Consider the following 13,040-nt stretch of genomic DNA (forward strand, 5'->3'; position numbering starts at 1 on the left):
AAATATATACATGGACATAGTGGATTGTGTAAACGAGAGACATAGGGTACATCCCAAGTCTCTTAATTCTCATTTCCTCGCTCCTCGAGCCTCGCTTGAACCGGAAGTTGTTCTACACCGCCATATTGACGGCCGTCCCAAAGCTCTTATTTTGTCGAGTACTTACAGTATAAAAAATGTACACATACACACATACACTCTCATTTTGACGGCTCTCTTCTTTTCAGATTTGTGCAGGTTTTCCAGCAGAGAGTTTGATCCGGATCGATGTCGATTTTGTTCATATGAGTGATAAAGTGTGAGTGTGTGTGTGTGTGTGTGTGTGTGTGTTTGTGTTCCGGTTCACAGCTCTGATGAACGCCGGAGGCCGCATGTCCTCAAACACACCAGCAACTATGCTTTCAAAGTCAGCTGTGATCAGCTGGTCACAAGTGGATGAAGATATAAGTACATTTAGTGAAGTACTGTACTTAGTTACTGTACTTTACTTGAGTATTTCCTTTTTTTGCAACTTTATATACTTTCACCCTTTACTGCATTTAAGAGGAGAATATTAGACTTTTTACTGGATTACATTGGTTTGATAAATTACTTTGCATATTAAGATTATTTATACAAAATCAACAAACTAATCATGATTTATTAATATAGATTAAGTCGTTGAAATGAGCTCCACCATTACCAGCTGCAACATTAAAGTTATGAACACATCAGTAATTATAATCCAGTATAATATAATATAGTATAATTATTCCCTCGTGTGCTTTAAATTAAACTGCAACTGACTTGTTACCTTTCCACACAGTCGTCATAGTGATTTTGGATTTGTACCAAACTAAACAACATTTTGTACTTTATAAAAAATGTATTCATAATTCATACAGTTGTTGAAACACATTGCTGCCCTCAAAATAATCCATTCTTCACCGACACACTTGTTGTGAAAAGCCATGAAATCAATTTTAGCTGCACAACAACACGAGATGTTGTTGACACAGCGATGACATAATAACCTTCTGTTTTCCACGAGCGCCTCGTTGCTCTGAGAGATTTGAACCATCAGAGGTTACAATAAGGATGTCTGATCTTCAGCTATTCACGACTCTCCGTCTGTTATTCTGTTAAATGTGTCTGCTATTGTTAGCGCCGCCTGTGACCACGGAGACAAGTCATTTAATCAGATTATCTTTAGCTCATGTTGGTCTCTTGTTCTCTGGTGACTGAGTGCTTCATTCAGTCTGATCCTCGAGTCCACCGGCACAACAATTACACACAACTCAAATGTTTTTAATAAAGGTATTAAATCAAGAAACAATGTTGCTCTCACACTTAATAGTAGCACACACCTGTATTTTGTATTTATATGGACATACATGTAATAAACACCATTTTGCTGCAAACACTTAGCACAGTACATCTGGTCCTTAAATATTAATTACATTTCTTATGTTACTGTGAAATCTATATTAAATCACATTAACTGACTCAAATGTCTCAATATATGTTCTTTTGTCTAATCCCTCTGGATCTGTAATCCACTGAATTATCTCAATTTAAAATGTATTATTATTCTGTCTGAATATATTATATTTTAGTTATTGTGGATTTTTTACTTTTTTACTTAGTTAATATTCTTTACTGTTTTATTACTTATTTGTAATACTTGTTTTGATCTTGTTTTTTGTTTGCAGTTGTTTGCACACTATACTGTAGATATAGTGTATATATACACTATATCTACAGTATAGATATACAGTATATCTACAGTATACATACAGTATATATACTGTATATATACAGTATATATACAGTATATCTATATACAGTATATATACTGTATATATACTGTATATATACTGTATGTTAGAGCCAAAAATGGTATTATAAATACAACTGTACTTCTTTGTGTGTACATTGGGTGGCGCTGTATTCCTGTCCGGGGCTCGGGTATATAGGTCCTGAAATCACTGTGTTTGTCAGGTGTTTGACCCCGGAAGGGCAAAAGGTTTTGACCGCGATACTATACACATTTTACCACATCGTGAGAAAGAGTGGCTTTCTGTACATTGTTCCACGACGAAAATAAATGTGCTATCGATCAGCAAACAAAGGTCTCTGTGATGTGTCAAAAGCACCACACCTCACAGATAGTTTAGCATAGCTTACCGCAAGCGCGTCAACCAGGCTACTCCGAGGGAGGAGCACCTCAGGAGCTTACAGACACACGACTGGGCTTCTTTAACACTGTATATATACAGTATATCTATATACTGTATATATACTGTATATACTGTATGTATATATACAGTATATATACAGTACATATATAGTGTATATATACAGTATATATACAGTACATATATAGTGTGTATATATACAGTATATATACAGTACATATATATACAGTATATATACAGTATATACAGTATATATATACTGTATATATACAGTATAGATATACTGTATATCTATACTGTATATATACTGTATATATATATATACTGTATATATACTGTATATATATATGTACAGTATACAGACTAATAAAGGATTATTTTATTTTATCTCTTAAAAACTTAAAACTTTAAAACTTAAACTTAAATTTAAACTTAAAACATTTCCCGTAATCTTAAAATATTGGGTTATTTGCTGGGAGGATTAGTGTTTTCTAGCGTCATGAAGGAATATTTAAAGAGCCTTTAGCCACCTTTGGAAAAACAGCAGATTGCTGTAATCTTGAGCTGGTTAAAGCAGCGTGGGCGTCTCTCTCATCAGATTAGTCCTCCTCTCTGAGACTCTGACAGTTTGATCCTTTCAGGTTGTGAAGGAAGAGTTCCTCTACAATATGCACCAATACAATCAATACCAATACCAATATTTTATTTCATATCTTGTAAAAACATCTTGTCAGTAATATTGTACGTATAGTCATGTCTTATGCATATTCATTTCATGTTCTCAGTAATATTGTGAAGTTTTAATATTATAAAGGTGGAGGCTTCAAATAAGCCCAGTTGGCTTTTTGCCTCTTCCTGCACTGGGATATTATTTATCTCTGTTATGTTTGTTTATTTCTATTAATTGTGCAAAATAAATTAAAAAAACTAAACTACACCAAAACAAATTCCCTCTATGTGAAAACCCACTTGGCAATGAACTAGATTCTGATCAGATATGTTTCTTTCACATCATTATTGGAGAGTTTTGGTGAACAATAAGAGAGTGTACTGGACCTCATCCAGTGCACTTGTAATAATAAAATTGTGCTTCCTCTCTGTGTCCGGTATGAGAGCCGCCTCAGGCTCTCACAGCGCAGCACGCTCCTTAACTATTGACAGGTTTGATGGACCCAGCGAGTGGAAACTATGGGGAAATTGGAGTTTCAGTCGTCTCCCCCGAGGCCCACGACTGTAATGGAAAGAATAAAAGCAGTGGTCACATCGCCCACCCAGCTCCAGAACACACACGCCACTCCTCTCTCCCTGTTGGTTCCCATCAACCCTCCATGTTTACTTTCTACCAGCCACGGTAAATAGATTATAGAGGATTCACTTATTTAAAGACTCCGGCAAAAGAGCTCTGCACTTTATTTTGGGATCAGTGAGAGCAGCTCGAGGCTCCAGAAGGATCTGATCGTTGCCTGAGAAGAGTTGTGATTCAGAGGCTTCCAGGTGAGCTCACCTCCATCTGCACCATCATCACACCTTCATCTGCACCATCATCACACCTCCATCTGCACCATCATCACACCTCCATCTGCACCATCATCACACCTCCATCTACACCATCATCACACCTCCATCTGCACCATCATCACACCTTCATCAGCACCATCATCACACCTCCATCTGCATCATCACACCTCCATCTGCACCATCATCACACCTCCATCTGCATCATCATCACACCTCCATCTGCACCATCATCACACCCCCATCTGCATCATCATCACACCTCCATCTGCACCATCATCACACCTCCATCTGCATCATCATCACACCCCCATCTGCACCATCATCACACCTCCATCTGCACCATCATCACACCCCCATCTGCATCATCATCACACCTCCATCTGCACCATCATCACACCTCCATCTGCATCATCATCACACCCCCATCTGCACCATCATCACACCTTCATCAGCACCATCATCACACCTCCATCTGCACCATCATCACACCTCCATCTGCACCATCATCACACCTCCATCTGCACCATCATCACACCTCCATCTGCATCATCATCACACCCCCATCTGCACCATCATCACACCTTCATCAGCACCATCATCACACCTCCATCTGCACCATCATCACACCTCCATCTGCACCATCATCACACCTCCATCTGCACCATCATCACACCTCCATCTGCATCATCATCACACCCCCATCTGCACCATCATCACACCTCCATCTGCACCATCATCACACCTCCATCTGCATCATCATCACACCCCCATCTGCACCATCATCACACCTCCATCTGCACCATCATCACACCTCCATCTGCACCATCATCACACCTCCATCTGCATCATCATCACACCCCCATCTGCACCATCATCACACCTCCATCTGCACCATCATCACACCTCCATCTGCATCATCATCACACCCCCATCTGCACCATCATCACACCTCCATCTTACTGCTCCAGGAGGCTCCCCCGGTCACGATGGCCCTCAGGCTCCTGCCTGCCTTCACGGACGACGACGACAACGACGACGGGAACTTCACAAAATGGATGAGCAGTTACTGGGGACACGGAGCAGAAGGAGGACACGCCAGGGACAGAAAACACAGCTTCAGAAGAGCTGCGGGGACTCGAGGGGATCGAAGAGCGTCGCTCCCGACTGTGGTAAGAGAACCAGGAGCACGAGGCTCTGATCAGAGAAGCAAAACACTTCCAACAAAAATGTTTTGTTCTGCAATTTAGCTGTCTGACCACGGCACACAAAGTGTTTTAATACAACTACCTTTAAAGATACATGTACAAAAAACTACTGAATGTACCTTATGTACAGATATTTTGGAGGACAGTAGATTAATGCACGAGTACACTCTGCAGACATGGAGACTATGATCACTATGCAGACTATGTGTCTGTTATGGTGTTCAGTAATTGGGTGTCCTGACCTCTAATCTGCCTCCACAGCGACTTCACACTATTTATGTCTGCTGATGCACAAGTCTACGATGCTTAAACACACAAAGATGTACAGTTTTAAATTCAAAAAGTTTATTTCACTTCCTGCTGTTTTTTGGCAGCATGTAAAGAATCAGAATCAGTGATGCAGTGTGCTAATGCTGACTGAACTCAGTTCACTGCGATCGATGGACGGCTTCTAAATGAATGCAGAGCTGGTTACGTCTGGTCTTTGATCTGTTTTCGATGTCTACGTAAGTTGTTACTCAGCGTTTATCTCTAACTGAAGCACACAAACCTTTTTAGAGAATGTTGGATGTTTTTGTTGCATCAGAGGACGAGTGTGGAACTCATTTATTCATGAAGGGAATCAACTTGTCACTTGTCTCCCGTCATAGAGAGGTCAGATGTCAATGCTGGTGGCTTATACAGGAAGTACCGGGACCAGGCCCAGGGGCCCAAATGGTCAGGGGCCCCCCTGGCATTCATCTACAAAAGTCACTCAAAGACACACAAACCAACTTAGGAGGACCACAAAGAGCTGAGGACTGTAGCTCTACTGAATATCAGATACTTGTATTTTTCAAGGCTTGATTCTGCCAACAGAGATCATTTGATTCAGTGGAGAGTTAAATGACTCAATCCATAAGTAGTTAGATATGTAATGTAATACACTGTTTATTACACAATACGGTTCAAACCACGGCGCTTTGCCTTGTACACCACTGACTCAACACACACCTCAGCTTTAGCTCAGAGACTTCTAACTGCTTCACAAATTGGGGACAGAGGTGGACATTTATTAGGAAGGGAGGATGTGAATAAAAGTTGCATTGTGGGAAATGTAGGAACCAGTATGTTTTGAGCAAAACCAAAACAATAGGGACTAAAAGTTAAGATATCTCAGCCTCTGCTGCACCATGATAAACTTGTTTTATTGGGACCTACTTTTGAAAAAGGAAATGTGTTATTGAAAACATACACACATGTTTAATACTTAATAAATGAGACCAAATAAATGCATTTAGGTGGAGTTAACAGACTATCCGATTGTGTTTATTTCCTCTCATCAGTCCGTGAACTAGTCTTTCATATTAGATTCAGTGTTATAAGTATAATACAATTATCAGACCAACATTCAGGCTCCCTCGTGTGGCTCAAAGGTAAACTGCGTGTATAAATATTAAACAACATGCTATGGACTATGAATGTGTGTGTACTAAATTGCTGGAGAACGTCAGTAGAGATACAAACAGTGGCGGCTGGTGGAACATGTTCTCTGTAGGGCTGCAATCAATTTCAGCAAACATCCCAGAATGATTTAATGCAAAAACATTAAGGTATCAAACAAGTATTACTACTTTACAGTTAAATATTTAACCTTTATTCCAACATGAAAAAAAGCAGTAAATAACACTTATCCAGAAGTTTGGCGCGCTTCTCCTCACAGAGTGTTGCCAACAGCGGCGTGACAAATACATCAAAACGTGTGGCCTGTAGGAAATATAGGTTTAGAAGTGTGCTTTAAGAAATTATAATAGAAGTGTTTAATGATTCATAATTAAGAAGTCATAATTAGAAGTGTTTAAGAATTCATAATTAGTCATAATTATAGGAGTGTTTTAGAATTTATAGTTAGTAGAATTAGTAGCACCTCTTACAGGTGGAGAATAATATGATAGCAAGTACTTGGAGATTACCATCTATGCTTGTAAAACGTGTGAAGTTTTTGCCAAAAGTTGCAAATCCTTATCTTTAATATAGTATGTTTAAGAGTAAGGCGTAGGGACAGACAGAGATTTCTAGACAGGCAATTTCAGCGGACGCAGAAGGAGCAGCCCCGTGCTAGGGTCCTAGCTGGCTGACGCGAGAAGGAGGAGCCAGCTGGAGTTAGCCAATAGGAACTAAGATGGACAATATGGGAGGGGATTTCAAACTGTGAACGGGAGTGCGGAGAAAAGATTCAGCCTCTTTTCCTCTGGTCTCAACGTGAGGGCAGCTGTGCTTCCAGGCTGGGATGAGGGTAAAATGCTTTTCTGCACAGAATATATATCTATAGATACTGTAAATAATGTACTTCACTTTGTAATTGTATTAGCTTCAGTAGGATTAAATACTTTTGATTGTAAACCAGTTTATGGTAGATTTTATTATCGAAGCGACTCTACTGTAAACAGCAGTGGAGCGTGTTCAGCGGCCTTCCCTCGTGTGAGGAAGAATCAGACCTCCACAGGCCTGATCAGGAATAGTGTGCTATCTATTTTTCGGGGAGATTCGCCCAGCGGTTTTCCCCAAAATCCCCAAAAACGGTGCAAAATTTCTCCATTCACTTGAATGGGGTTTCGGCGTGAAGAGAGCTAAAAAACCACTTAACTTTGGGCCCATATTGACTAGCCGTACATTAACGTAGAAACATGATTCAAAGTTTAAAACGTAGACAAAACGCTGCACTTTATTGAGCCAAAGGGACATTTTGATAGCTAGCACAGTTTTCATGAAGTCACAGATTAAGTTTCAGGAAAATTTTGGGCCGTTTCAGATTTTATAATGGGTGTGTATTGCACGGAATGTTAAGAGCTAGAGTGAGAGCATCACTGTCAGAGTGGAGCGGAGCAGGAAAATATTCTGTGATTTTTCCAAACAAATTGCTCCAGCTCCCACAATGTTTACTCTTTATACACCATTTTGGCCAAAAAGCTTGGAAATGTTGTGCTGGTTGCAGTAAGTGTCTATGGAATCCAACAGATTTACACATTTGGCTCAAACAGCCGCAGAGCGACATGAACTCCAACCAACTGCTCCATTTGACTCCATGTTAAATCTCACCACTCATTTCTCAAAAAACGCAGACGGTAGGGGAGAGCGGGGTAATGTGAGACACTTTTTACATTTGCTCCCCTCTAGGCGAGCTAAAATGATATACCAGTAAAATTTACACATTTCCCATTAATTCAGGATGTTTCCTAGCAATGGAAACGGTCAGAATGTCTTCAGGACAAAGGGCAGTGAAAATATGATTGTTTTTAAAAAAGTGGTCTTGTGTCTCACTTTACCCCAGCTTAGGGGTAAAGTGAGACAGACCAGAGAAATCAAGGGGGTAAAGTGAACCAGCTGGGGGTAAACTGATCCACTTACTTTTTCCACTTTAAAACTACCATAACAACACATGTTGTAACAGTTAGAATCCTGACAGCTAGATTGACAACCACACATTCCAAAACTAATATCGGACTAGTAACAGAATCATGGGGATTGGTCAATTAAGCACATTTTTTTTAAACACTTGAAAGTAACTCTGAAAAAAATCATATACAACATAATATAATTCAAAATGTTTTAGTTAACATTCAAATGACAGATAGAACCAGTTAGATTAGAACACAGTCATGGGACCATAATCAGAACCAGCTAGAACAGCCTGGGACTCAGAACACAGGACTAGACCCACCTGGATTAGAACATCAGCCTCATACTCTATAACAAGACCTACTCTACATTCCAGCCCTGAAGGTTACAGGGAAAGGTGAAGAGTTGCTCTCTCCGTGTGGTTCCTCCAGGCCTATTAGGTTGAGGCAGCTTCTTCACCACATCACCTTTAGGAACATGTGCCACATCATTTTCTTTTATAGCAAACATGGGTCTCTCCCACTCTTTCTTGTTTCCCTGGATTCTTCTGAGGTTCTCCATAAAACATTTGCAACTAAAGAATTAATTCTGTCACCTGTCCATCACTACAGCCAGATTTTCAAATAACTCCCCCACTGTAGTTTTATTGAAGGCTGTAGCACTTCCCAGGGATGTTGCCTCCGGAGTTCGGACAGAGAGATGGCGACGTGCTAGGAAGCTGCCAAACCACTCTTCTCCTAAAGAGTAGAGAATTCATTATTATAAGATTTAGCTTTGTGGCAAGATCAGTTGGCCTAAGTTAACCTACAGAATCATGTGATCTCTTGCACACCCTAGCCTACCTGCACATTGTTTCTCTGTCCAATTGGCAGGGACAGGGATATAGTATTTCTCTGCGTATTCAAATGCCAGTTCACGGCACTTAACTGGAGCAAGGCCATGGAACTGGTCAGCTAGTTGTTTCAAGTGTTTGGCAAGCTCCTCCTCCATCTCATCTGTGAATATTCTCTTTGCCTCAGCTACTGCACCCCAGGCTACTGATTTTACTTCCCCTTTCTCTTTTTTCTTTATGAATCTTTTGAGGGTTGTCTGGTCAATATTTCTATCCCTTCCAGCTTTTCTTAAGGACTTCTTTCCTTGCATGACCTCAGCGGCTGCACTCTCCATCTCTGCGAGGGGTGTTTGGCCCCAGGTTGTCTTCCTGGTGTAGTTTCTTGGCATGATGGCTTTTCTACAATGTTTATGACATTAAAAATAAAACATATGTAATGTAATATTACACTAAAATATGTTTAAGACTAAACTTAACTTGTGCTTCATGGTCATCACATCATTTGTGGTCATGGTCATCACATCATTTGTCTCACTTTACCCCACAGCTACTATTTTAGAAAAAACAACATCTCTTAGCAATTCAGGCTAATCTTCAGCTAGCATCAATCACATGGTTTTATATGTTGGAAGTTCATCAACATGTATGATATAAGTTTTTCTACCTGAATCAATTTGCTTTGACACAACAGTTGATTAAGTTCACAGCAAGAAAATTTACTTTTACATGCAAAAAACACATTTTTGTGGAAAAACATACTTACCACAGCACCAGCACCAACTTCTCCTTCATGGCAAGGGGGGAATGGGAGGGGCTTGAAAACATAATGGTCACATGACCACAAATGTGTTCCTTTGCCTAGATACAGGGGGTGTCTCACATTACCCGGTGTCTCACATTACCCCGCTCTCCCCTACCAGTTTTGTCTATTGCTCTGGAGCTCACATTATTAACACCACAAACATATCCATATTTTGGCACTCAGACTCCTGCTAATTTGTTAAAAGGAGGTTTTGTTCAAAATCCCTGATTACTGCAACGTTTCTTAATCAGTCTGCCTCTAAGGCCCTGTCCACATTACTCCATTTTTACTCCGTATTTGCTACGTTTACACTGAGTGGCCACACTACGCCGGAGTTTTGGAGCACCCTAAACGGAGGAATCTGAAAACTCCGCCGAGGTTGGAGGTATTTGAGAACTCCGGGGTTGCGTTTGCGTGTGGACGGTCGGATACGGATGTGCTTAGAAAAAATTACGCCCACACCCGTGTTCACTACTGGATTGGTTCTTGGCAACCATGACGTCTCCGTCCCTGATTCGTCACACTCACTATCACATGACCCGTACCCGGAAGAAAACAAACTGGGCTACCAGCGATTCATTTCAACATGGATAACTAATTGCAAGCGTTGCTGCTAGCACAACAGCTACATGATGTTGCTGCTAGCACAACAGCTAGCAGCAGCTAGCAGCTGTTGTGCAGTAAAAGTCTGCATTTCTGTGGAGGAAGCAGCTGTTATTGGAGTGATTAGCGAGCGGCGTGACCGGCATCAGCCCTATGGAGCAGCTCGTTGTTTTTAGATTCTAATGAGAAGACACGCTGCAACGTTTTACTTCTTCCGTTTGGTAGCCTTGAGAGACCTTAGTCTGTAAGTATGTATTTATGAAGCATGAAAAGATGTACGTAGATATATTCTATTCGCGTGTTTAGTATAACATTTGTGTTGTATTAAATGCTAATCGCGGTTAGCATTTCTCCATTGGCGGTAATGTTAAAATTAGCTTAGAAGCTAGCTAGGCGGACATGTTACATGCTGGCTGTATCATGGATTGTTGTTTTGTATTCATGTAATGTGTATAGGGACAGTTTGTAAAGCCATATTTCATATTGTGTTTCCACAGTTTTACAAATAAGAAAGATTCACACTGAAGTCTTGAAACTTTTCTATGGATTCCATGGTCTTTATTTCACGGATCTACTGTTAGCGATCTCGAAGCAAGAGCAGAATAGAGTGAGAGACGTGTGTTGACCACATTTATGGACCCATATTCTAGTAAACGTTTACGTGTAAGTGTTGATTTTAAAGTAAATTTGATGTGAGAGAGAGAGATAGACCCGCAGCGCTGTAATGCTAATCGCGGTTAGCATTTATCCATTGGCGGTAATGTTAAAATTAGCTTAGAAGCTAGCTAGGCGGACATGATGTTCAGAGCTACTAGTGAGAACAGACATCAACAACACGGAGGAAACGAGTGAGAGACCACATTGATGGACCCATAATCTAGTAAACGTTTATGTGTAAGTGTTGATGTTAAAGTAAATTTGGAGAGAGAGAGAGAGCGAGAGACCCGCAGCGCTGTAACTACGTCTGAAAAATAAAACTTCTAAAACTTTCCACGAACTGTCTGTTTGAGTTTATAGAGGGAGATTTTAGAGGAAGATCTTAAGTATCAAATACAACCTTTCATTATTAAAGACTACTTTATTACTCTGTCGTATATATATTTTTTTAACTAAGCAAGCAATCCACTTCCTGTTTACACCGTCAAGCGCATGCCCAGTGTACGTTAATGGTCACGTGCTGTCCGCCTTCGAAGGCTGCCATGTGGACGCAGATCAACTCGAGAATGATGCTGAAACTCCCGTGTGGACGGAGATCGTTTCTATTTGACAAATCTGCATCCAAGGAGAAACGGAGTAGTGTGGACAGGGCCTAACACCAGGTGCGTCCTCACCATGGCAACCAGTTACACACACGCAGGCTCTCTCTCTCTCGCTCTCGCTCTCGCTCTCTCTCCACACACACACATGACATGGAGATATTCAGTCAAAGGCATTGTTAAACCTCCTCTCTGTCTGTCTGTCTGTCTCTCTCATCACTCTGTCTCTCTTTATGTCTGTCTCTCTCTCTCTCTATCATACAGAGAACCCCCCCCCCCCCTCCCATTTCAAAATAAAAGCCCCAGAGAGTGAATTCTAACTGGAATGCTTGTGATGAAGCCTGTCATTTAATAACCTCTGTGTTTGTGTGTCAAACATTATGAATATGTCTCCTCTCCCCCTCTCTCACCCACCCAGTCCCACCCTTTCAAAATAAAAGCCCCATAGAGTAACTGTATCTTAACATGAAGCTCAGAATGAGGCTCGTACAGAAATGATGGGAGCGTCAGCTCCCATCATTTCCAAAGGCTTCTCAAACAAAGATGTACATGTCCAGTACAGAAATGACGGGAGCCATTTGTGGACTGTCCATCACGAATACAAGATTCAATCCAAGAGTATGAATCTAAAATGCAGAAAAGAGAAAAGCGATATCTCAATCAAACCTCAATGATACTACCGGTAACATCAGCGTGTGTAGCTATATATTGCGACGTCTTCGGGCAGTAAAAGCCACACTGTCAAAATTTCTTGCGAAATTTTCTAGTTATGAATACAATTAAAGTCAGAGAGAGCTGGAGAGACGAAACACTTTTTACATCATTCCTGAGTGTTTGAGTTTTATCATTTAAGAGAAACAATAATCATATTCTGGGTTATTTAATAATGACGTCACAATCTGAATTTCAAAACGTACAGACGCAAATAATTCATAAATAAGATGATCGCATTCCGCCAGTAGAAATGGATCCTGAGCTTATAAACAGAACACAGTTTGTTAACAGACTACAGAGAGAAACACCTCTACAGTGGTGATTACTGTGTCTTTATTAGTTATTAGTGTTATTAGTTACTGTTATTAAGTACAGTGATCATGTGAACACACACAAACTTCTCAAAAGTCTCTCCAGCTGTTAAAGCCGACTGACAGCTGATCAGCTGTGATCATCTGATCCTCCGTCATCAGAAACAGACGTCGCTTCACGTGACGCAACTGAGGAAAGGACGTCTCATGTCTGTTAACACATATTTCCTCGTTCCTCTCTCCT

General features: G+C 40.6%; 1 protein-coding gene across 1 annotated transcript in view; it reads left to right on the plus strand.

Annotated features, from left to right (window-relative positions):
• Nucleotides 1–4,681: 4,681 nt before the first annotated feature.
• The window catches only part of lnp1 (leukemia NUP98 fusion partner 1), a 16,035-nt gene continuing 7,676 nt past the window's right edge, over nt 4,682–13,040 (plus strand). Inside the window, exon 1 of the mRNA XM_076081520.1 lies at nt 4,682–4,864. Within this exon, the coding sequence (XP_075937635.1) occupies nt 4,682–4,864 (183 nt within the window). The remainder of the gene's footprint in view (nt 4,865–13,040) is intronic.

This window comes from Anarhichas minor, unplaced genomic scaffold, assembly GCF_050575085.1.
Source record: "Anarhichas minor isolate MPS153535 unplaced genomic scaffold, ASM5057508v1 ptg000081l, whole genome shotgun sequence".
NCBI classification, from domain to species: domain Eukaryota; kingdom Metazoa; phylum Chordata; class Actinopteri; order Perciformes; family Anarhichadidae; genus Anarhichas; species Anarhichas minor.